The 24,761-nt window shown below is 43.4% G+C and overlaps 1 protein-coding gene across 1 annotated transcript in view; it reads left to right on the plus strand.

Moving 5' to 3' along the window:
- The first annotated feature begins 231 nt into the window (after positions 1-231).
- The window catches only part of itga11a (integrin, alpha 11a), a 195,205-nt gene continuing 170,675 nt past the window's right edge, over positions 232-24,761 (plus strand). Inside the window, exon 1 of the mRNA XM_073032614.1 lies at positions 232-683. Coding sequence (XP_072888715.1) covers positions 632-683 — 52 coding nt within the window. The 5' untranslated portion in view covers positions 232-631. The remainder of the gene's footprint in view (positions 684-24,761) is intronic.

The raw sequence follows: 24,761 nt of genomic DNA on the forward strand, positions 1-24,761 counted from the left end.
GTAAGAAAGTGGCCCTTTTGGAAATTCACATTTACTGCACATTTTTTGAAGGGATCATTTCTCAGTCCAGTTTTGTCAGTACAATAATGCTAATGTGTTGGCGTTTGAGGACTGTGTGCTTTTAACAACTTATAGCCAATGTTTATTACTTCCTTTCTGCTTTAATGATTTCCTCCAAATGGCAACGTTAGAGAGTGACTCTGAGATAGAATACAGGGAATGAAGTTAATCCCTTCAGAAAGTAAGTGCAATGCCTGGTTTCCCCTCCTCTTCATTTCTTTGACATCACAGGCAGGCAGAAAGTGCTTGTTGCATTCCCTGTTAGTCCCTGCCTCTGGCTGATGAATGCAGGCACCAAGCTCCCGTTGGATGTGGGAAGGCCGGGTGAGAGGAGGAAACGTATGTCTGGCAGGCTCCAGACTTCTTAATCCAGGAGATCTTCCTGCCTCCTTCTGCCTTCTGTGACAGTGGCTTGAAGGTGGGAGAGTGGATGTGAGAGAGAGAGAGAAAGAGAGAGAGAGAGAAAGAGAGAGAGAGAGAGGGAGAGGGAGGGAAAAAGAAGTCTCATGAAATATAGATCAGTGACCAGAGCAGTAACACAGACTTCTGTACTGTGAGTATTTCTGCACACATGGATCTATACAGATGTACCTTTGTTGGATGGCTCTTCACTCTGCTGGCAGGTGAGTAACTGGGAGAAGTTGTGGGAAGGTTTGCTTGGTGGAGAGACGGGGACAGTCTCTCTGCAAAGCCACTGTTTTATTAATGGTAGATCACTGAGGAATGGGACCTATGGCTAGATGCTGTCTGACCTGCTGAGTTCCTCCAGCATTTTGTGTGTGTTGCTCTATGATGGGAGGAACTTGCTAGTGGATAAATATATATGTGAGAGAAAGAGAGAGGGAGGAAGAGAGTGAGAAAGGGACAGAGACGGAGATAGAGAGAGTAGAGAGACAGAGACAGACAGGCAGACAGACAGACAGAGAGAGAGAGAGAGAGAGAGAGAGAGAGAGAGAGAGAGATGCAAGGTTCTGATTAACTCGGTTTCCTATAGGGGAACTTAATAATTCAGCCAAGTTACACATTGAAGAGGAAATGAAGAAAAAGTATAAATCAACAAGTAGGAGGTCTCTGAAGTTATATAATGTGAAACTTTGCATTTGTGTGTGTGTGTGTGTGTGTGTGTGTGTGTGTGTCTGTCTGTCTGCCTGTCTGTCTCTCCCTTTCTCTGTATTTATCTCTTGACAATACTCTGTTTATTTAGCAACCTTGAAGTGTTGTAGGAATTAACTTCAACAAATTAACTCATGATGTTAGCAAGGAACACCAGAAGATGTGGTGTGTCTCCTGTCACTTTGCAGGGATTTGCATATGTGGCTACTGGAAGACGCTTCAAAGAGGCTGGATTGTGTTGATATAATGTAGGGTTTGGTTGGACCTCTTTAAAGCAACAGTCCCTTCATTTTTGAGTTTGGATTTCAAACTGATCTTGACTCATAAAACCACCACTGTTATATTTTTATTCAGGTTTCCTGTTGCTACATAAACAGTGTGTGAAACTCACTGGCTGAACACTAGTTATATTCTTTTTGATAAAACAGAAAAATAAGGCTTGTATTTATAGAGTGAATTTGGAGAAATTGCAAAATATTTTGCTGCTAAAGGATAACATTTGAAGTGATGTCATTGTTGCTATGTAGAAAGCTTCACAATCATTTTGTGTAATAATGGATTGATAACTTAATCAATCATATTATTGGAAGATAATTGATCAACGTGAACTAAAAAATTAATTATTGGCCAAGTCACCAACAAAACACTGCTGATCTTCTTCAGAGTTCTACTTGTTTAATTTCAGTTTAATGCATGCAGAACGGTATCTCTGACAAGGCAGCACTCTCTCGCTTCTGAATTGCAATAGACGGCTGAGTTCTTGTGTTTGCCTTTGACATTACTTAGACTCAAAGGCAAGATTGTCACTCTCTGAGCCACAAATGAAGTCTTTGGTTGATGAAACCGAATTCTAGTGTCCGGGTTGTGATCAGAAGTAATTGAGAAGTCGCTGTGGTTAGGGAAGACAACGGTATGGGATCACCACTTATAGGCTGAGAGCTCACCCCTTCCTGTTCACCTACACAAGAACCATCCTGATCTGCAGTACAGTGCAAAAGGATTCGGCACGTGTATATAGCTATGGTGCCTAAGTCTTCTGCGTGGTACTGTAGTAATTTTATGTATTGCACTGCACTGCTACAGCACGACATGATAAGTGATGATAAACCTGATTCTGATATGGGTCTCTATGGTGGACTGAGAGTGGGAAGGGGGCAGGGAGAGGGGAATCATGGTGGGAAAAGTGAAAGGGAGTGGGGAGGGAGTGGGAAGCACCAGAGAGACATTCTGTCATGATCAATAAACCAGTTGTTTGGAATCAAATGACCTATCCTGGTGTCTCAGGGCAGGGAGTGCCTGTGTCTGCACCACCCCCTCACCCCACCCCCTCCCCACTTGGCACTCCTTCTCTACCACCTGTCCCACACCCCTCCTACGGCACTTCACCCTCATCATTCCCAGCATCCTTTGATCCCGCCAGACTTACAAACACGCTCTCCACTCTGCCGCTCTGTGTTCCAAAAGTCTTAGGCACCCCAGCTATATATAGAGTGAGTGTGTGTGTGTGTGTGTGTGTGTGTGTGTGTGTGTGTGTGTGTGTGTGTGTGTGTGTGTGTGTGTGTGTGTGTGTGTGTGTGTGTGTGTGTGTGTGTGTGTGTGTGTGTGTGTGTGTGTGTGTGTGTGTGTGTATGCGCACGCGCGCAAGACTCTTATACAGTACTGTAGGTGTGGATACCTTACCTCACTGGGTGGAAGTATCTGAACAGCCCCAGGTCATTAGTGTTAACAGAAACATTGAAGCAGCCCCACCTCAAAATATCCCTGAAACTCTTTGACAGTTAGCATAGCCCCATTCCAGCGTTGCCAAACGTTAAACTTTGCCTGGTGCTTTAAATGACACTTTAAAATACATAGTTTATTGTAAACATGAAGCCAAGCCAAGCTTTTCTTTCCCGCTTGCCTTTGTTCCCTGCAGTCCTGTATTTCCCGTGGAAATCAATGGGGTTGTGGATCTTGTGTTGGGTCTTATAATGGAGCAGAATCCAAGAGCTAAATCTCCAGCACGAGTATTGGGGAAACACATAAACTCTGTTCTGCTATTGGACTCCACGCAGCAGACCACACTGAAATATACTCGAGAGTCATGGAGTCACATAGCTTAGAAACAGGACCTTCTGCCCAATTCACCTGTTCCAGCCAAGATGTCCATCTAAGTTAGTACCATATAGAACAACGATAGAACGCAGAATAGTACAACACAGGAACAGGCCCTTCGGCCCACAATGTTGTGCTGAACTGATTAAATTAGTAATCAAATGGCCAACTAGACATTCCATCTACACAATGTCTATATCCTTTTACTTTCCTCACATTAATGTGTCTATCTAAACATCTCTTAAAAGTCCCTAACATTTCTGCCTCTACCACCACCCCAGGCAGAGCATTCCAGACATCCAGACATATAAACCTTGATCAGATCTCTCCTCAGCCTCTGCCACTTCAGAGAAAACAACCCAAGTTTGTCTAACCTCAAACCCTCCAATCCAGGCAGCATCCTGGTAAACCTCTGCTCCACCCTCCCTCCAAAGCCTCAACATCCTTCCTATGATGGGCGACCAGAACAGTATGCCAATATTCCAGATGCAGCTTAACCAGAGTTTTACAAAGTTGCAACGTCACTTCCTGAAGGCAAGCATGCAATATGCCCTCCTAACTACCCTATCAACCTGCGTACCTACTTTCAGGGAACTATGAGCTTGGACCCCCAGGATCCCTCTGTACATCAACATGTTAAAAGGGTTTTGCCCTAAACAGTGTACTGACTCTTTACATTTGACCTACCAATGTGTAACACTTCACATTTGGCCGGGTTAAACTCCATCTGCCATTTCTCCATCCATATCTGCACACGATCTGTAACCTGCTGTCGTCTTTGCCAGTCATCTACACCATCCACCACACCACCAATCTTTGTATCATCTGCAAACTTACTAACCCACCCATCTACATTTTCATCCAGGTCATTTATATACATCACAAACAGCAGTGGTCCTAGTATAGATCCCTTTGGAACATCACTAATCACAGATCTCCAGCTAGAATAAGTCCCTTCAACCACTACTCACTGACTTCTAAGGACAAGCCAGTTCTGATTTCAAACAGCCAATTCATGATGGTTCCCATGCATCTTAATTATCTGGATGAGCCTCTCATGAGGGATGGTTTACAAATCCATGTAGACAACATCCACAACTCTACCTTCATCAATCACCCTTTTCACTTGCCAAAGAACTCAATCAAGTTAGTAAGACTCGACTTGCCCCATACAAAGCCATGCTGGCTTCCCTAATCAGGCCACGGTTTTCCAAATACTCATGAATCCTGTCCCTAAGAATTTTCTCCAGTAACTTTCCTACCACTGATGTGAGAGTCAAGATAGTCCCTGGTTCCCTTCTTGAATGATAGAAAAACATTAGCTACCTGGCAGTTTCCTGGGACCTTGCCTATGGCTAGAGAGGACAAAAGGTATTGGTCAAGATCCCAGCAATCTCTTCTCTTGTCTCGCTCAATAATCTGTGCCATATCACATCAGACCCTGGGGACTTATCATCCTCAATGGTGTTTAATAAATCCAATCATTTTGTGTAGAATAGGTCACAACAAACAGTGATGTGATAATGGATTGATAACTTAATCCATGATCTTATTGGAAGATAATTGGTATTAATATGCTTGACACTGATCTCCCTGGCATCTACATCCTTCTCTTTAGCAAATACTGATGTAAAATACTCATTTAGAACATCATCGAAATTTTCCACATCCAAGCAAATCTCCCCCCCCACCCTTTATTCATGAGACGTCCTACCCTCTCCGTCATTATCCTCTTGCACTTGATGTATGTATAGAATGCCTTGGGATTCTCTTTAATCCTTCTCGCCAATGACTTTTCATAGCCCCTCCTGGCTTTCCAAATTCCCTTCTTGCATTCTTTTCTGGCTTCTCATGAGCTCTGTTTGACTCTACCTTCCAAAGCTTTACATACTTTACCTTTTCCTTCTTGACAAAATTTATCACATCCCTCCTGTAAGGTTCTATTACCTTACAGTCCTTGTCTTCCTGCTGACTGGAACATACCTGCCTTGAACTCTGTGCAGTTGGCTATATTTGTGCCATATCCCTCCAAACCTTTTCTATCCATGTACCTGTCCACGTGTTCTCCGCGATGTTCACTCCTCTCTCCATGGTGTTGAGGCTATGAAGACTGCCCGGCTGCCGTGCTCCATGCCTGCTATAATGATGAACTGATAAGCAAGGCTTTGGCTCTACTCCAGGCTGCTCCAGGGTTCGGATCTGAGGACTTAATTTTGGTTCAGAATGTTGTTGTTTGTTTCAACTGTTTGCATGATTTGTGCTTCTTTTTCTTTCTCTTGCACATCGAGTGTTGGTCTTTTATCTTTATTTTTATTCTTTTACTTTTATTCTCTTGGGTTTCTTGCTTTGTGGCTACCTATGAGCAAACAAGTCTCAAGGTTATATAGTTTATACATTCTTTGATAATATATGTACTTAGAATCTTTGAAACGTTGTTAATGTGCCTGCTTCAACCACTTCCTTTGCCAGTTCATTCTGTAAAAATAAAAAGTTGCCTCTCAGGTGTATATTAAATCTCTGTCCTCTCAACTTAACCCTAGGCCCTCTAGTTTTTATAACTGATTTTTACAACTCATGTTGTAAAATTTTTTGTAACTCATGCTCTTATTTTTTTGCACAACCTCTTCTTTTACACATTGATTCTTTGTCAGTATTTTTATGTATAGTTTTGCATACTTCCTATTGCATTTCTTTATTTTCCTGTAAGTGCCTGCAAGAAAATGAATTTTAAGGTACAGTAGTATGTGGCAACATATATAGTACTTTACAAAAGCCTTAGACACTCTAGCCTAAGACTGTAGTTATTTTATGTATTGCACTCTACTGGTACAGCATAAAAGAAAACAAATTTCATGACGTGTGAATGATAATAAACCTGATTCTGATATGGGTCTCTATTGTGGACTGAGAGTGGGAAGGCGGCTGGGAGAGGGAAATCATGGTTGGGAAAGGAAAGGAAGGAAGGAGTGAGTGGGAAGCAGCAGAGAGGCATTTTATAATGATCAATAAACCTTGGGTCCCACACCACCGGGAACAATTATTTGCCTATAACCATCAGGCAGTTGAACCAACATAGATAACTTCACACACCTCAACTCTGAACTGATTCCACAACCTATGGACTCACTTCAAACTTCAAAGTTCAAAGAACATTTACTATCAATGAACGTACACTATGTACAACCCTGAGATTCATGTCAAGGACGCTACAAATCATGTTCTCAACATTATTTATTATGAGTTTATGAATTTGCACAGATTTTCTTCTTTTGCACACAGGTTTTTATCAGCTGTTTTGGGTGTAGTTTTTCACTTATTCTATTGTATTTCTTAGTTCTCTGTAAATGCCTGCAAAAAAATATCTCGGGGTAATGTATGGACATATATATGTACTTTGCTAACTTTGACTTTAATTCCCCAGCCACGGGAAAGGACAGTGTGCATTCACACTCTCTATGCTGTAATGATTTCATACACCTCCTTAAGATATTCTCAGTCTCCTATGTTCCAAGGAAAGGAAATTGTTCAGTAAAAGTATTCTTCAATGTTAGAGTGTGCTGAAGTCCCAGAGATGTTGCAATCCCACGCAGGGTACGCTGTATTAGCTAGGTTCTTGTTATCTCTGCCTCAGGCTGACCCTGCAGATCCCAACTGCCAGTCATCCTCCGGTCACAAAGGTCAAAACAGCCAAAGTTTGGACTTAGCTTACAATCCACCCACCAAGGAGGTCATGCCTCCTGTGGCCGAATAGTGGCAGACTCACTGTGAAACATTTCTTTTAAGTGCCATCATAGTCACAATGATGGAAACACCGCAGCCACCTGTACATACATAGCAAGCCCCCACAAAGAGCCTAATGATAATGACCACTGAGGTTGGGTGAGATTAGAACTAGAGGCTATAGGTTAAAGGTGAAAGGTAAAAAATATTTAGGGGGAACCTGAAGGGGAACTTCTTCACTCAGTTGATGGTGAGTATGGAACGAGCTTCCAGTGGAAGTGGTGAACACTAGTTCGACTGCAAAATTTAAGAGAAGTTTGGATAAGTACTGTACATGGATGGGAGGGGTACAGGGGGCGATGGTTCCAGGTAAGGATCAGGTATAAGATCATTATAGGGAAGTCACGGACATTTTCCCAGGGTAGGGGAGTCTAAAGACAAAGGGCATAGGTACGAGGGGAATGATTTCAAGAGGATCTGAGGAGCAGGTTTTCACAATGAGGGTGGCGGATGGTGGAACGAGCTGCCAGAGGAAGTGGTAGAGGCAGGTATAATTACAATTAAAGGACATTTTGACAGGTACAAAGATCGGAAAAGTTTAGAAGGCTTTGGACCAAATGCAGGCAAGTGGGATTAGTGTAGATTGGTCAGTACAGAAGAGTTGGGCCAAAGGGCCAGCCTCCATGTCTTGTAACTCTACGGACATAAGTAATTTTTGCTGCCAATAGCCAAGCATTTCACACTCCGCCAGCCCTCTGAGAAAAGATATTGCTGAAAAGACACTTTCATCACATTGTCCTCACATCTACATGAAAGCAGTGTCCATCATCAGAGATCCCCACCACTCAGGACATGCTCTCTTCTTGCTGCTGCCATAAGGTAGAAAGTACAAGAGCCTCAGGACAGGGTTCAGGTACAGTTAATACCCCTCAAACATCAGGACCAGGTTCAAGAACAGCTACTATCCCTCAACCATCAGGCTCTTGAATAATAGGGGATAATTACACTCACTTGCTCCATCATTGAGATGTTCCTATAGCCAAAGGTCTCACTTTAAGGACTCTTAATCTCATTATTTCATGTTATCGTTATTTATTGCCACTTATTTATATTTGCATTTGCACAGTTTGTTGTCTTTTGCATTCTGGTTGTTCTTTCATCATGAGAGACTGGATAAACTTGGGTTGTTTTCTCTGAAGCACTGCAGGCTGAGGGGAAATCTGATAGAGGATTACAAGATTATGAGAGGCATAGATAGAGTGGACAGAGAGAACCTGTTTCCCAGGGTTGAAATGTCCATCATCAAAGGGCATGCTTGAAAGAGAGAGGGAGTAGGTTCAAGGGGGATGTGAGGTGTAGTTTTTTACTCAGAGAGTCATGGATGTCTGGAATGCGTTGCCTGGTATGGTGGTAAAGGCAAGTACATTAGAGGCTTTTTAAGAGACATTTGGATGTAAGGAAGATGGGGGGATAGAGACGTGGTGTAGGTAGAAGAGATTAGTGTTTGGGTGTTTTTGATTTGCTTTTCAGCTGATTTGGCACAACATTGTGGGCCGAATGGCCTGCTCCTGTGCTCTTCTATGTTCTATGTGCTATGAAATGTGAAGAACGAGAACTGCCACAGGCACGCAGTGCAAACCAGGAGACCCCCACACTGTCCGCTGCCTGTGGATGCTCCGCGCATCCGCTGGGTGTAGGCAGGGGGGAGTAGTGAGTGAGCCCAGTGTGCCAGCAGTACTCACCTCAGCTCTCTAACCAGCAGCTGTTGAACAATGTCCAACACATGCACGCTCCCCCTGAGCTTCTGAATTACTGAACTCATATGTTACATCTGAAAACATTTACACATTGGTTCCAGGCCCCTAGGTAACTTCCTACAAACACATAGGAATGTAGAGCAGTCCTTTGTGTAAAATTTCGAAGTCTGAGGTGCATTTAGTTACTAGGCTGCATGCCACTATATACAAAATGCTTTAACCAGCCCATTTCCAAGCTCTGTCCCAGAATCTACCCCCAGTACTGACCACAGCTGGCCAGATGTGTGCCTCTATTTTGACGATATCACGGTTCCCAATTATGTGGTGTGTTGATGCTGCACTTACCCATTTGAACTGATTTAGGTCCTTCCAGGCTGTTCTGTTTACAGTGAGGCTATAGGTATTAATGCCAAGGTTGCCATAGTTACACACCACAACGCCCCTGAAGAGTAAGTTTTCATTTCTTCTGTGCCAGGGATGGTGACCAGCTGAAATCTGGAGCTGCCCACACAGGCAAAACTGGATTTGAATTTTGTGATTGGCCTCTCTACATTGCAATGGGTATTAGTCAGTGATGTGTCGCAGATCTAACATAAGGATCTTTGTAACAATGTACATTTTGCCACAAACAACCCACGATAATGAACAGCATTCAGTACCTATTGACCAGAAAAACAGTGGGAGACTCTGTTCTTTAGTGCAGCAGGATCACCCTGAGGGTGAAAACCTCACCTCTGAATGCTACCCTTGGGCAGTAGATACAAACACACTACTACCATCTGACAGGAGGTGCAGGAGCCTTAGACACACAATGTGCTGGAGGAGCTCAGCAGGTCAGGCGGCATCTATAAAAGGGAATAAACAGTCGACTTTTCAGGCCAAGTCCTGATGAAAGGTTTTGGACCGAGACATCAACTGTTTATTCCCATCCATAAACAATGCCTGACGGGCTGACCTGTCTGTATTGCTCTAGATTTCCAGTGTCTGCAGTACCTCTTGTATCACAGGAGCCTTAGGTCCCACACATCAGGTTCAGGAACTGTTATTACCCTACAACCATCAGGCTCCTGAACCAGAGTGAATAACTTCACTCACCTCAACACTGAACTGATTCCACAACCTACAGACACCCTTTCAAGAATTTCAACTCATGTTCTCAGTATTACTTACTTTTTTTATTTGAACAACATGCCTTCTTTTACACATTGTTTTCTTTGTCAGTCTTTATTTATGTATAGATTTTCACATTCTTTTGTATAAATGCCTGCAAGAAAATTAATCTCAAGAAAGCACAGCACATGGCAGCATAAACATACTTTGATAATACATTTTGACTGACTTTGACTGTGTAGCATCACCTCAGCACCACTCCAGGAGAAATCGTTTTAACAAATATGCCTACATCTCCTTTTTTGATTCCTTCCAGACTTTAGCCAAGATCTGTCCCTCTCTCTGTTCCACCCTCTGTTCTCTCGCTACTCACTCCACCCCTTCCCTCTCCTCCTCAGGCTTCCCATCTTCAAATCCTCCCTGAATACCTACTCGCTTGGTGAATATCGGGCTGTGGCAGTGAGTCATTAGCATCATTGAGTCATAGAGGCCTACAACACAGTAACATGATTCACCACGATTCCCATCTAAGCTGGTCCCATTTGCCCGCTTTTGCCCACATCCCTTTAAACCTTTCTTATCTATGTACCTGCCCTCTAGTTATTGATTTTCCAACCCTGGGAAAAAGACTCTGTGTGTTGACCATATCTATGCCCCTTGTGATTGTATACATCCCTGCTCTTGTTCTCCTCTGCTCTAATAAATAAAGTCCCAATCTGCTCAACCTTTCTCCATGACTCAGTCCTTCAAGTCCTGGTGACTTCCTTGTAAATCTCTTCTGCACTCTTTCTAGCAGAGTGACCAACACTGAACACAATATTGTTAATATTGAACACAATTTGGGGTGGGGTAGTGGTTAGCGACCCGGGTTCAATTCTGCCACCATCTTTAAGGAGTTTGTACATGTGTCCTGTGACCGTGTGGGCTTTCTCCGGGTGCTTTGGTTTCCTTACACGCACACTTTAGAGGATTAATCGGTCGCTAGAGGCTCGTTGGGCCGAAAGGGTCTAGTACCGTGCTGCATCTCTAAATAAAACTAAAGTAAAATATTCCAAATGCAGCCTCTCCAATATTTCATGCAACTGCAACATAACATCCCAACTCCAGTACTCAATTCCCTGACAAATGAAGGCCAGTGTGTCAAAAGCCACTCTATCTGGCTGTGACGATATTCTCCTGTGGCCCTCTGCTCTACAACACTCTCCAGGACACTAGCATTCCCTGTGAAAGTCCTAACTGTTGTCTTGCCAAACCGTAACATGGAAATAAATGGCTTAAGTGTTCCTCACTGCCCCGATAGTGTACGTCATACCACGCCAGTTAAAATCAGAGCCAGAATGTTTGGGTAATTTTATATCCTAATAAAGAATTTGAACTCAGTTTTCTCTGTTATGAAGCAATTGAGCTTTTTGGCATCTTGAGTAGACCTTGTGTTAAAGACTCCAATCTTCAAAGCCAAGGATGCACTTCAGTAACGGACATGTTTGACTTCACATTGGCACAGGCTATCTACAATATGCAAAAGTCTGGCAAATCAAAATAAAATTCAGATGGAATGCAGAACATTTCAGCACAGGATAGGCCCTTTGGCCCACAATGTTGTGCCAAAATTTTAACCTACTCTAAGATCGATCTAACCCTTCCCTCCATTTCTCTATTATCCATGTGCCTACCTAAGAATTTCTTAAAAGTCTTCAATGCATCTCCCTCTACCACTATCCCTGGCACTCACCACTCTCTGTGTAAATAAAAAGTGCTTCTAACATTCCCCCAATATTTTCCTCCAATCAATTTAAAATTATACCCCCTTGTATTTGCCATTTCCTGGTGTCAGTGGTCACATAACCAGGACTTGTGATATGCACCAGCTGCTCATACAACCATCTACTACCTGCTCCCGTGACTCCACATGACCTTGATCAGAGGGGCTAAGCAGGTGATACACCTTACCCAAGGGTGACCTGCCAGCTAGCGTAGGAAAGAAGCACCTTACACCTCCTTTGGTAGAAAAGTATCTTCACTCCACCACCCTAGAGTGGTCTAACCAAAGTTTTATAGAGCTTCAACATTACTTCGCATCTCTTGAACTCACTAATGAACTCACACCATATGCCTTGTTAACCACCTTAACAACTTACATGGCAACTTTGAGGTGCTGGAAGTCTGAAGTTGATACAAGAACTGATTGAAATCCCCAGCAAATTTTTGACCTGAATATTAACTTTGTTTTTCTGTCCACTTATACAGCCTGATCTGCTAAGTGTTTCCAGAATTTTCTGCTTTTATCTGTCACCAGGCCAGTGCAATAATAAGATTTGTCCTGATAATCCATGAAGCACCCATTCTACACTAACCCAGTTTTAATTCCTCCGCATTCCCATCCATTCCCTCCCACTTCCATCCTCCATAAATCTGCACACTCAAGGTCATCTACAACATCCAACAAGCCTGTATCATTGGGGTGCGGTAGGAAACTGGAGCACCTGGAGGAATCGTGCTCGGTCTCAGGGAGAACGTGCAAACTCCACATGGATAGCACTGGACGTTGAGAATGAACACAGAACAAGGGAGATGTGAGGCAGCATGCCTCCTCAAGTCTCAAAAGAACCATCTCCAAATTTAATTACTCAGCTATTGGTCCACATACTGTGGCCATGAGCTGTGGAAACTTGCCTTTCCCCCCCAAAATACTTCATCCTCCTTTAACATGCCCCTTGTCTTTTCAAAGTTCAATGTAAATGTATTATCAAAAAACATATATGTCATCATGTACTATCCTGAAATTCATTTGCTTGCAGACATTCACAGTAGAACAAAGAAATACAATAGAATCAATGAAAAACTAGACACAAAGACTGACAAACAACCAATGTGCAAAAAAGGCAAACTGTACAAATATAAAATAACTATATAATAGTAATAAAGAAATAAGTAAATAAATAATACTGAGAACATGAGTTGTAGAGTCTTTAGGTTGTGTTCAGTGATCAGGTCATAATCTCGACAATTAGTTTGGTGTAAAAGATGAATTTGTACATTTAAAGTTCATGCAATTCTGAACCGTTGTGAACCCCATTGGCTCACCATTTCCCCACCCCAAGTTTGGGCTCCAAGCTCTTGATGTTGAAGTTTGCCAAGATGAGTGTAATTAGGTGAAATTCTTGCCTATAAACACTGAATATGCCGGGTAGGAGATAGAATGAGATGTTAGATGGCTTTACAACAGTTCAAAATTATTTTGTTTAATAAGAATGGGCTGTGATGATGTGTTGCTGGGATTGTGACTGGGGTTTTCACTAAAAGTGCTGTCGGCCACTAAGTACGCCTCATTCTAACTTTAGCTACGGTATGGTAGTGTAGCGGTTACAAAAACAAATGGACAGTACAGGAAAGAGAAAAAGATTAAAAATCAAGTTGCAGTTTCAAGAAGAGCACTAATCTGCATGCTGTTAATGAAAAATCAGATAATGATGAGTGACACAGGACAGGGTACCCTTGAGATTTACAATGTGAAAACTAACAATAGACAAGCAAAATGGCTTACACCGGAAGTGAATTGCATACATCATGACACTACTATGTGATACGTGTGCGCCTCACTTAAAGAGCAGAGTCAGAATCGCTTTTCTGGCTCTCTTATTTATATTCTAATTAGTTTAATGTTTTGGAGTTACAAAACATGTAATTAGGAATGTGTTTTTGGAGATAAATGGTGTTCAGGATACCAGGAGAGTTTCCCTGTTTTTCCTTGAATGTTTTCCTAGAGTCCTGATGCATGGCCTTGGTTTGACATCCCATCAGAAAGATGTCACCTGCCAATTTCACGGGAAGCTGTAATCTTATCTCATGTTCTGACTTGATACTAGCTGTGAGAGAAGATGAGAGGCCTACCAACTGGAGATGAAAGGAAATAGGTTGGACTCTAGTTGCTATAGAAATGTCAGAGATAACTAACTGATGATGAAACTTGTGGAGATTTTGGGGAAGAATTTTTCAAAGACTGATGAGTTGAGGTTATATTGTTGGAAAGGACAAAAAGGAAGATCTTCCATTTTTACCCTGTACAAGATAAGAGGCATCGATCGATGGACAGCCAGAGACATTTTCCAAGGCAGAAATCATGATAACCTGCAGGAGATTCTACCCAAATTCCACCAATATGTCACCATGGTCACTATCGTGTTTATACAAGTAGTCGCGGTACTTACAAAGCCATCTCACGCCTTCATCTTGGCTTCTCTGACTACGCTTCCATAACGTTAATCCTAGTATTCTGACTGCGGCTGGAAATGGAGAAACCGTTCAAAAGGACCATCACTGTACGGCCTAATGAGGCAACCTGGTGACAGAACAGCTCTCAAAGCAGCCAGGAGAAATCTTATCTTAGGCATCAAGAGGGCAAAGGCCACCTACACACAAAAAGTTCAGGAACCCCTGTCTGATAACTATCCCAGTATATGTGGCTGGCATCAATGGCATCACTGACTACGCAAGGGAAAACAGCGTTGACTGTACCAGTGACGCCTCCCTCCTTGATGCTCAAAACAAAGTTTATGCACACTTTGAGGCATCCAAAACAATGCTGGACACGAAAGCTACCCCTCTGCCTGGTGAGCTGTCACTGTCTGTAATGCAGAGGATGTGAGAAGGTCTACGTAAGACAGCCAGTCCAGACAACATCCCAGACCTAGTACTCGAGGAAGGTGCATACCAGCTCACTGATGTCTTCAGCACTTCACTCATCCAGCCAGCTGTCCCCACATGCTTCAAATCAGCCACATTATCTCAGTACCAAAGAACTCTACACCTTCAGAACTAAATTACTACCACCCATTTGCACTGATATCAATTGTCATGAAGTGCTTTGTATGGCTGATAATGACACATATCAAAAACTCTATTTCTACCACACTGTATACTCACCAATATGCTTACTGACAGAACAGCTCTTCGACAGATGCTATAGCATCTGCCAGGCGTCTGGCCTTAATACACCCAGAAAACAAGGCGACTCATGTCAGAATGCTGTTTCTGGATTACATTTCAGTATTCAATACTAGTGTCCTACAGACTTTGGTGAACAAACTCCTAGTCCTTGGTCTAAATACACCACTGTGCAACTGGCTATTGGACTTCCTAACCAACAGACCTCAGATCGTCAGGATGCACAACCATTCCTCCTTCCCCATAATCCTCAACATTGATGCTTCCACCCCAGAGATGTGTGCCAAGCTTGTTGCTGTCAAAGACTGCACGGCCAAACACCCAAGCAATCATGTCATCAATTTTGCCGAGGACACTACAGAGGTGGGGCACTGTCCCTAACAACAATGAGACAGCCTACAGAGTGGAGGTGGAAGACTTTGAGGCCTGGTGCAAGGCAAATAACCTCATCCTTAATGTCAACTAGACAAAGGAGATGGTTATCAACTTCAGGAGAATTTGCATCACTCACACACCCCTTTACATTGGCGGCACAGCAGTGGAGACTGCGAGCAGCTTTAAAATCCTGGGAGTGCACATCATAGACCACCTCTCATGGTCCCAGAACACATTATACACAGTCTTAGGTAGGCACAAGGATGAGAGAAATATCGAGGGTTATGTGGGAGGGAAGGGCTAGACCGATCTTAGAGTAGGATAAATGATTGGCACAACTTTGAGGGCTGAAGGGCCTGTAGTGTGCTGTAATGTTCTATGTTCCACTACACCCGAAAGTTTATTGCACCCATTAAAGAATTTAACGCGCACAGTAATTTTAAACCAGGAAAGGTCTAGTAATATACAGAGAGGTAATAAAAGGATCTCGTTGCGCAACACTGATCATAAACTGAGGTAGTATTCACTAGCACTAAACTCTGGAATTCTCCCCCCGTAGGAGTGCCTTCACCATGGGGACTGCAGTAATTCATGAAGGCAGCTCACCGCCACTCTCTTGAGGGTAATTCTGATTGGCAATAAATCCTGGCCTCACCATCCATGCTCATGCTCATGAATAGTTCTATTTAAAGATCCATGAGATAGTATGTACCACCAGACTCATGGATAGCTTCCATCCCACTGTTGTAACACTAGGGGATCAGAGGTGGAGAGAGTTCGCACTTTAAACTTCTCGGTGTTATAATGTCAGAGGACCTGTCCTGAGCCCAGCACATAGGTGCAATTATGAAGGAAGCTTCTAATTCCTTAGAAGTTTGTGAAGTTTCAGTATGACACCTGAAACTTTTGACAAACTTTGGAGAGTGTATTGACTGGTTGCATCTCAGCCTGGTATGAAACCACCAATGCCTTGAACAGAAAATCTTATAAAAAGTAGTGGATACAGTCTAGTCCATATATGTCAAACTCAAGGCCCGCGGGCCAAATCCGGTCCGCGGTGGAATTATCTTTGGCCCGCGAGATAATATCTAATTACTATTAAAGCTGGCCCCAGTAATCGAAGCGCCTATGGCGTATGATATGGCTAATGCTGAGTTTATTCAGGTACCAGGTTTTCAGGGTTTTTAGTGTTTATTCGGCAGTCTTGCTCGGCAGTCTTCTTCATAAGAAACGGAATTTGTAAAGTGAAACGCTTTGTGGTTATAGCAGAGACTGAGACACATGAGAGCAGGCTGAAAAAACGAGGCAACGAAAGCTGCGTTCGCACACGTCCGACTGATCCGGCCCACATGAAGCTGCATTTTGCTCAATCCGGCCCGTGACCTAAAATGAGTTTGACACCCCTGGTCTAGTCTATCACATGTAAAGGCCATTGAGCACATCTACAGGGAGCGCTGTCACAGGAAAGATGGATCCATCCTAAAGGACTCCCACGACCCAGACATGCTCTCTTGTGCTGTTGCCATCAGGAAAAGCTATTGGGAGCATCAGGGTCCACACTGCCAGGTTTAAGAACAGCTATTGTCTCTCAACCATCAGAATCTTGAACCAGTGGAGATAACTTCACTCAACTTCACTTCTTCCATCACTGAATTGTTCCCACAACTATGGACTCACTTTAAAGGACTCTTCATCTCATATTCACGATGTTTTTTTCCTTATTTATTATTATTATTTCTTTTTTTCATTGTATTTGCACAGTTTGTTGTATTTTGCACACTGATTGTATCCACCCTCAACACTGCCCTCAATCGCTCTACCTGGACTATGGCTCGTCCCACCTTGCGCTTGTAAAAATGCCTTCCCCTTCTCTCAATTCCTCCATCTCCACTGCATCTGCTCTCAGAATGAGGCTTTTCATTCAAGAATGAAGGAGATGTCCTCCTTTTTCAAAGAAAAAGACTTCCCTTCCTCCACCATCAACGCTGCCGTCAATCAGATCTCTTCCATTTCACGCACGTCTGCTCTTACCCCATCCTCCCGCGACCCTACCAGGGATAGGGTTCCTCTTGTCCTCACCTACCACCCCACCAGCCTTCGCATCCAGCACATAATTCTCTGAAATTTCCGCCACCATCAACTGGATCCCACCACATCTTTCCCTCCCCCTCCCTGCCCCACTTTCCGCTTTCCATAGGGATCACTCCCTGCGCAACTCCCTTGTCCATTCATCCTTCCCCACTGATCTCCTTCCTGGCACTTATCCTTGCAAGCAGAACAAATGCTACACCTGCTCCTACACCTCTTCCCTCACGACCATTCAGGGCCGCAAACAGTCCTTCCAGGTGAGGCAACACTTCATCTATGAATCTGAAAGGGTCTTATACTGTGTTTGGTGTGGCCTCCTGTATATTGGTGAGACCCGATGTAGATTAGGAGACAGCTTTGCTGAGCATCTATGCTCCGTCTGTCAGAACAAATGGGATCTCCCAGTGGCCACTCATTTTAATTCCACTTCCCTTTCCCATTCCAATATGTCCATCCATGGCCTCCTCCACTGTCATGATGAGGCCACACTCAGGTTGGAGGAACAATACCTTATATTCCATGCCTCAACTTCCAGTAATGACTCCCCCCCACTTCATCATTTCCTATCCCTTTCCCTCTCTTATGTTTTCTCCTTGCCTGCCCATCGCTTCCCTCTGGTGCTTCTCCCTTTTTTCTTTCTTCCTTGGATTTCTGTCTCTTTCATCAATCAACATCCTAGCTCTTTACTTCATCCCTTCCTCTCCAAGTTTCACCTATTGCCTGGTGTTTCTTTCTCCCCTCTCCCCACCTTTCAAATTTACTCCTCAGCTTTTTTTCTCCAGTCCTGTTGAAGGGTTTCAGCCCAAGACATTGATTGTGCTTTTTTCCATAGATGCTGCCTGGCCTGCTGAGTTCCTCCAGCATTTTATGGGTGTTGGTTTGGATTTCCAGCACATGCAGATTTTCTCTTGTTAGTATCACCTTCTATCACTTTCTTGTTAGCCTCCTTCTCCCTCCCCCTACCTTTTTATTCAGGCATCTTCCACCTTCCTTCTCCATCCTGAAGAGGGTGTCTCAGCTCAAAACATCGACTGTTTATTCATTTCCAGAGATGCTGCCTGGCCTGCTGAGTTCCTCTAGCTTTTTGTGCGTGTTGCTTTGGATTTCCAACATCCGTAGACTTTCTCCTGTTTATGATTTACCTCTCATCTTCCTTTGCTTCAAAGAGAAAAGCCCCCTGCTCGCTCAAACTATTATTGTTCTCTGCCTGCGTTGCACTTTCTCTAAACTATGTGCTTTATTCTGCATTCTGATATTGCTTTTCCCTCGCAGTGCTTCAATGCACTGATGTGATGAAATTATCTGTATGGATGGCACATAAAACAAAAGTTTTTTCACTGTACTTAAGGGCATATTTTTTAAAAGATTTAAAGATTAGCTTTATTTGTCACATATACAGTGAGCTACATTGTTTGTGTTAATGACCAACACAGTCGGACAGCCTGCAAGAGTCGCCACGCTTCTGGTGCCAACATAGCATGCTCACAACTTACTCGTCCTAACCTGTATGTCTTTGGAACGTGGGTGGAAACAGGAGCACCCAGAGGAAATGCATGTGGCCATGGGGAGAACATACAAGCTCCTTACAGACAGTAAGGGGGGAATTGAATTCTGATCAGTGATGCTCCAACGCATTGCACTAATCAATACGGTGTCTTGCTGCCTTATTTCCCTCATCAGATCTTCCCGGGTCTTATCGGTGAGCTTGCTTGGTATGCTTTATGATTTGCCTGATGGGCAGGGTGTCAGAAACTTCAGCCCAATCTGCCTTTGAAGTACAAAGTTTTTTACTTATTTGTACGGACCTCACATTCAATGAACCATTGCTGCTTTCAAAACTTACTTTTGTCACACAGCTTTTTCACCTTATGTCCAGTTATTGATATATTGCCATTGCTTGTAAGAGATCCAGTATGCACCAGTTGGGCTCAGCTGTCCCAGTAAACAGCTCAGAAGACCTGTACACTTTTTCTGCTCCTTTGCTCTGAGGAAGTAGATGAATTTCTGACAGATCAAGAAATGAATCTCAGCGTAGTGTCTGGTGACATACTGTATTGTACTTTGATAATAAATTCACTTTGAACTTTGAAACGTGCAGTGAAGCACACTGTTTGCATCAAAGCAAATCAATGAGCATTGTGCTAGGGGCAGCCGCAAGTGTCACAACATTACTGGCGCCAACAGAATGTGGAACAAAAAAGGGGACTCAGAGGAAACCGATGCGGTTACAGAACATACAAGCTTCTTATAGGCAGTAGATGGTGATCGCTGGTGCTGGTGCTGTAATAGCATTATACTAAGGGCTGCACTAACGCACCTCATTAAAAGGCGTAAATGGCGAGATGGTTCCACTAGTGGGGCTGTCTGGAACAAGAGGGCACCATGGATTAAGAGGCAGCCATTTAAAACCAAGGGGCATTCTCTGAAATTGTCTACCTCTGAGGTTTGTGGAGGCTGGAAAAAGGATGTAGATGAATTTTGGGAAGTTCAGGGAGCTGAGGATCGTGAGGAATTGGTACAGAGGCAGAGATGAGGTCTGAGGCAGATTGTCAACTAGAGGAGCTGAGTGGCTAACTTCATTACGTTGTTATATTTAATATTTTTCAATGCGTTACACTGCACGAAGTCCATTCCTGGCCTGTTGAGAACCTGCAAACAATCCTAATGCCATTGAGTGAGGACAGACAGAGCAGCACACAGGAGGAGTGCAGGAGTTGGGATGTTATGTTGAAGTTGTATAGGATGTAGGTGAGACCTAATTTTGAGTATTGTGCGCAGTTCTGGATGCATATCCACAGGAAAGATATCAATAAGATTGAAAGAGTGCAGCAAAAATGTGTAAGAATTTTGCCTGGACTTGAGGACCTGAGTTATAGGGAAAAGTTGAATAGCTTAGGACTTTACTCCCTGGAGCTTAGGAGAATGACAGGAGATTTGATAGAGGTATATAAAATTATGAGGCATATAGATAGGGTAAATGCAAGCAGGCTTTTTTCACTGAGGTTTGGCAAGACTGGAACTACAGATCTATGGTTAGGCAGCATCTATGGAAATGAATAGATAGTCGAAGTTTCGGGCCAAGGTCGACTATCTATTCATTCCCATAGGTGATGCCCGACCTGCTGAATTCCTCCAGCATTTTGTGTGGGTTGCTTTGGACTCCCAGCTTCGGCAGATTTTCTTGTGTTTATGATTCCCTCGGAATCAAATCCCAATCTTGAGACAGCAACAGAAAATCCACATTGATCCTACTTTGCAGTATTGAGGGAGAGGTACACTGTTGAAAGGTCTCCTTTTGATATTTATTTACTTATGCAGAGATACAGCGTGGTAACAGGCCATTCAAGCCCAATGACACCATGTTGGCCAATTCTGCTCATAAATTAACCTGCTAACCTGTATGCCTTTGGACTGTGGGAGGAAACCAGAGTACCTGGAGGAAACCCACGTGGTCACAGGGTGAACATGCAAACTTCTTACAGACAGGGGCAGGAATTGATCCCAGTTCACTGGCGCTGTAATGGCATTACACTAATCGTTACTCTACCCCAGTGTTACCATACTGTCTCTTTATTAAAAGTCTTATCGGCTTTCCAATGTGAAAAATATGTGGCATTACCTTGAAGAGATAGGGGAGATCTCCTCAGTGTCCAGACCAATATTTATCTCTCAAATGGTTAAATCTGGTTACTTAGTCAAAACTCAGGTATATTTGTGGGAGCTTGCTGCAACATTTCCTGCACAATACATGAGGAGTGTTTGATGGCTCTGGGCCTGTACTCGCTGGAGTTTGGAAGAATGAGGGGGGATCTCATTGAAACCTATCGAATGTTGAAAGGCCTTGATGGAGTGGATGAGGAAAAGATGTTTCCAGTAGTGGGGGAGGCAAGGACCAGAGGACACAGCCTCAGAATACAAATATTGATCTTTAGAACAGAAATGAGGAGGAAATTCTTTAGCCAGAGGGTGGTGTATCTGTGGAATTCATTGCCACTAACGGCTGTGGAGGACAAGTCATTGGGTATATTTAAAGTGAAGAGTGATAGTTTCTTGATTAATAAGGTCATAAAAGGTTACGTGGAGAAGGCAGACAAATGTGGTTCAGAAGAATAATAAATTAGCCATGACTCAATGCCTGAATGGCCTAATTCTGCTCCTATGTATTATGGTGTTATATGATGGCAACCTTTCAAGATCCCACATGATCGTTGATGAAAGTTACATTTCAAAATGATAGCTATGTTTCAAACTTGATTGTTAAGGGCTTCATGATTCTAAGTCATAAAATTAATATTTTCCATCTATTTCCCTCCCTCCTGGAGGTGATGTATTATCCTGCAATTCCTCTTCTCTGCAATTCTGTTTCTCTAAGATTCTGCCGGCTACTTGGGTAACGAGACTGTCTTCATTATATGACCTGATGTTGCTAGCTCCTGCCATCTCATATGGAGGCAAGTGGTCTGTATTCTTTTGCCTGTGCAACCTAGTTCAAACTGAATAACACAGTGGCAGAATGGGGTGTCAATCTGATCTTAACGTGTGTGTGTGTATTTGAGGTACATGGGATAATTTCTCTCCATTGATCAGAGATGACCATCTGAGGAGTTCATAATGAACTATCAGCAAATGAGTGGATTCTGGGTAGTGGGAATACGAAGGTATGACCGAGGCTTTTGATTTGTCATTTGATTGCATTCCTCCCCTAACACCCTTTTTGATTGTGTTTACATTTCACTGAACACTAGGGATGACACGACAGTGCAGTAGTTAACATATCGCTTTACAGTGCCAACAGTCAGGGTTCAATTCCCGCCGCTGATGTGAGGAGTTTCCAGGTGCTCCCCATGATCACATGGGTTTCTTCTGTCTGTTCTGGTTTGCTCCCACATTTCAAAGACGTACACGTTAGGATTAGTAAAGTGTGGACGTGCTGTGATGATGTTGGAAGCATAGTGACACTTGTGGGCTGCCCCCAGCGCATCATCGGACTGTGTTGGTTGTTAATGCAAAACCAAGACATTTTGCTGTATGTCTCGATCCACATGTGGCAGATAAAGCTAATCTTTACCTTTTTAAACATTATGTGAGATTGAAAGTGTCATGGTCCCTTCTGGCAATCGCCCACCTGGCTATTTACCTCAGGAATTGGGCCTCAATCACCTCGTTTAGTTCCAATCATTCCCAGGTTCCACTAACTACAAACACCTGCTTTCCATCAGCATAAAAATCCTGCAAGCACAACAAGGAGCTGCCAGTTTGTTGACTGACTCTGGTGTGAGTAACCTTGTTCCATGGTTCCTAGGATTACCAGTTCTAGGTCAAGCATCGCTCCTGGATACCGACTCTACACTTGCTATGTTAATAACACATCCTGACTCTGCCTCAGCCTCCGTGGCTGTGTTCTGCACTTGGGTTTGTTCCACCGCCATGTCTGTGCAACAGAAAGCTCAATTTACACTTGACTTGAGCAGAAAGTTGAGTCTGGCTGTTAATCTTCCCACTCAGTCTGTGACATCTTGGTAATTAGCCACTGGATATGTGGCTGGTATATGGCCTTTCAGTATTTTGCTAAAAATGTCAACATTTATGCTATCTTGATGAGTAGGAAATGCAGTACTGTGCAAAAGGTAGGTGTGTGTGTGTGTGTGTGTATATATATATATATATATATATATATATATATATATATATATATAGCTAAAGTGCCTAAAACCTGCACAGTACTGTATTTGCCAATGTAGAGAGGAGAGCACATTTGTAAATCTGGCAGGGGCAAAAGATGTTGGGAATGTCAAGGGTGTAGTGCTGTGGGAGGGATATGGGACAGGTGGCCAGGGAAGGACTGCCAAGGTGGGTGGGAGGGATGGTGGCATGGGTGCAGACACACCCAACCCTGAGACACCAGGCAAGGTTATTTGATCCCAATCAAATGGTTTATTGATCATTACAGAATGAGTCTCTGGTGCTTCCTGCTCCCTCACCTTTCCCTTCCCCTTTTCCCAACCATGATTCCCCTCTCCCTGCCCCCTTCCCACTCTCAGTCCTTAACAGAGATCCGTATGAGAATTGGTTTTACCATCACTCACATATATGTCATGAAATTTGGTTTTTGTTTGTGGTAGCTGCACAGTGTAATGCATAAAATTACCATAGTACTGTGCAAAAATCTTAGGCACCTTTTGCACAGTATTGTATAATTCTATATATATGTGCCTCTGACTTTTGCATAGTGCTGTATATTGCAACCAATACTGGCCTTTTGTATCTCTGTGTCAATTGGGATAAAGACCTTTCGTTTTGTATTCCTGTTCCTCATGCCTAGAACTATCCTTAACTGGGACTGACTGTGAGAGGTTCCATGGAACAAGTGAATAGTTCAGTGCAGAACGAGGCCACTTAGAAAACTGAGGCTATGCCAATTCTTTTCAAGAGCAATCCAGTCAGCCCCATTCCCACTCCTATTTTGTAAGTCTGCTTTCCAAGTAATAATCCAATTCTCTTTGTGTTTTTCAACCATTTCCCGATTCCTCCAACAGCTTTCCCTTAGCTTGCAGCCGGTCCTTTTCCAGGCACCTTAACTCTCCGCTCTCTGGCAATCCTTTCTCCTGGACAATGTCACTTTCACTTCCAGTGCGGATCAGAGACCGGGGGCTGGAGAACAGTCATGGATAGTGAGGAACCCCTCACTCTCTGTTTTAAACACATTCACCCAGCTAGATTGGGGGAGGGCATGACATTGACTCTGAAGGACTGACTTTGCCTTGGAGGGAGCTTTGATGAATAACCCATCACCCATGGCAACCACCCTAACGTATCCTCAGAATCAGAGGTGGGGGGGAGGGCAACATTCAATTTGGAAAATACAAGTAAAAAGGGAAATAGCGTATAATTAATAAGTATATTAGCCCTGAATTACCAACTGCTTATTTTGGAACCATGACATCTGTTGCTGGATACCCTGTGCCTGCATCAATCTGACAAGCCCTGTAAGAATTGTCCCTGGAGTGTAGGAGAATGGGGGGAGATTTGATAGAGGTACAGATAAGGTAAATGCAAGAAGGCTTTTTCCACTGAGGCTGGAGAAACTAGAAATGGAAGTCATAGGTTTAGAGTGAAAGATGAAATATTTGAGGTGAATCTGAGAGGGAGCTTCTTCACTCGCAGGGAGGTGCAAGTATGGAACAAGCTGCTAGGAGAATTGGTAGATGAAGGTTCAAGTGTAACCTATAAGAAAAGTTTGGGTAGGTACATGGATGAGAGGGATATAGAGATCCGTAGTCCAAGCGAAGGTAGACTGGACTAGGCAGAAGACCTGATGGGCCAAAGGGCCTGTTTCTGTGCTGTGATGTTCTATGACTCTAATTCATTGAACAAGGGAAACAGGAGAGACTGAGAAATGGATGGTCAGCTTCAGGAAAATTAGAGCACTGAGCTGTGAAGTAAAGCTGGCTGGGCACTGTGGTGCAGAATAGAGGTTTATTTTTCCTAGCTTAGGTTTGG

The sequence above is a fragment of the Hemitrygon akajei genome, chromosome 30 (assembly GCF_048418815.1).
Source record: "Hemitrygon akajei chromosome 30, sHemAka1.3, whole genome shotgun sequence".
Classification (NCBI taxonomy): domain Eukaryota; kingdom Metazoa; phylum Chordata; class Chondrichthyes; order Myliobatiformes; family Dasyatidae; genus Hemitrygon; species Hemitrygon akajei.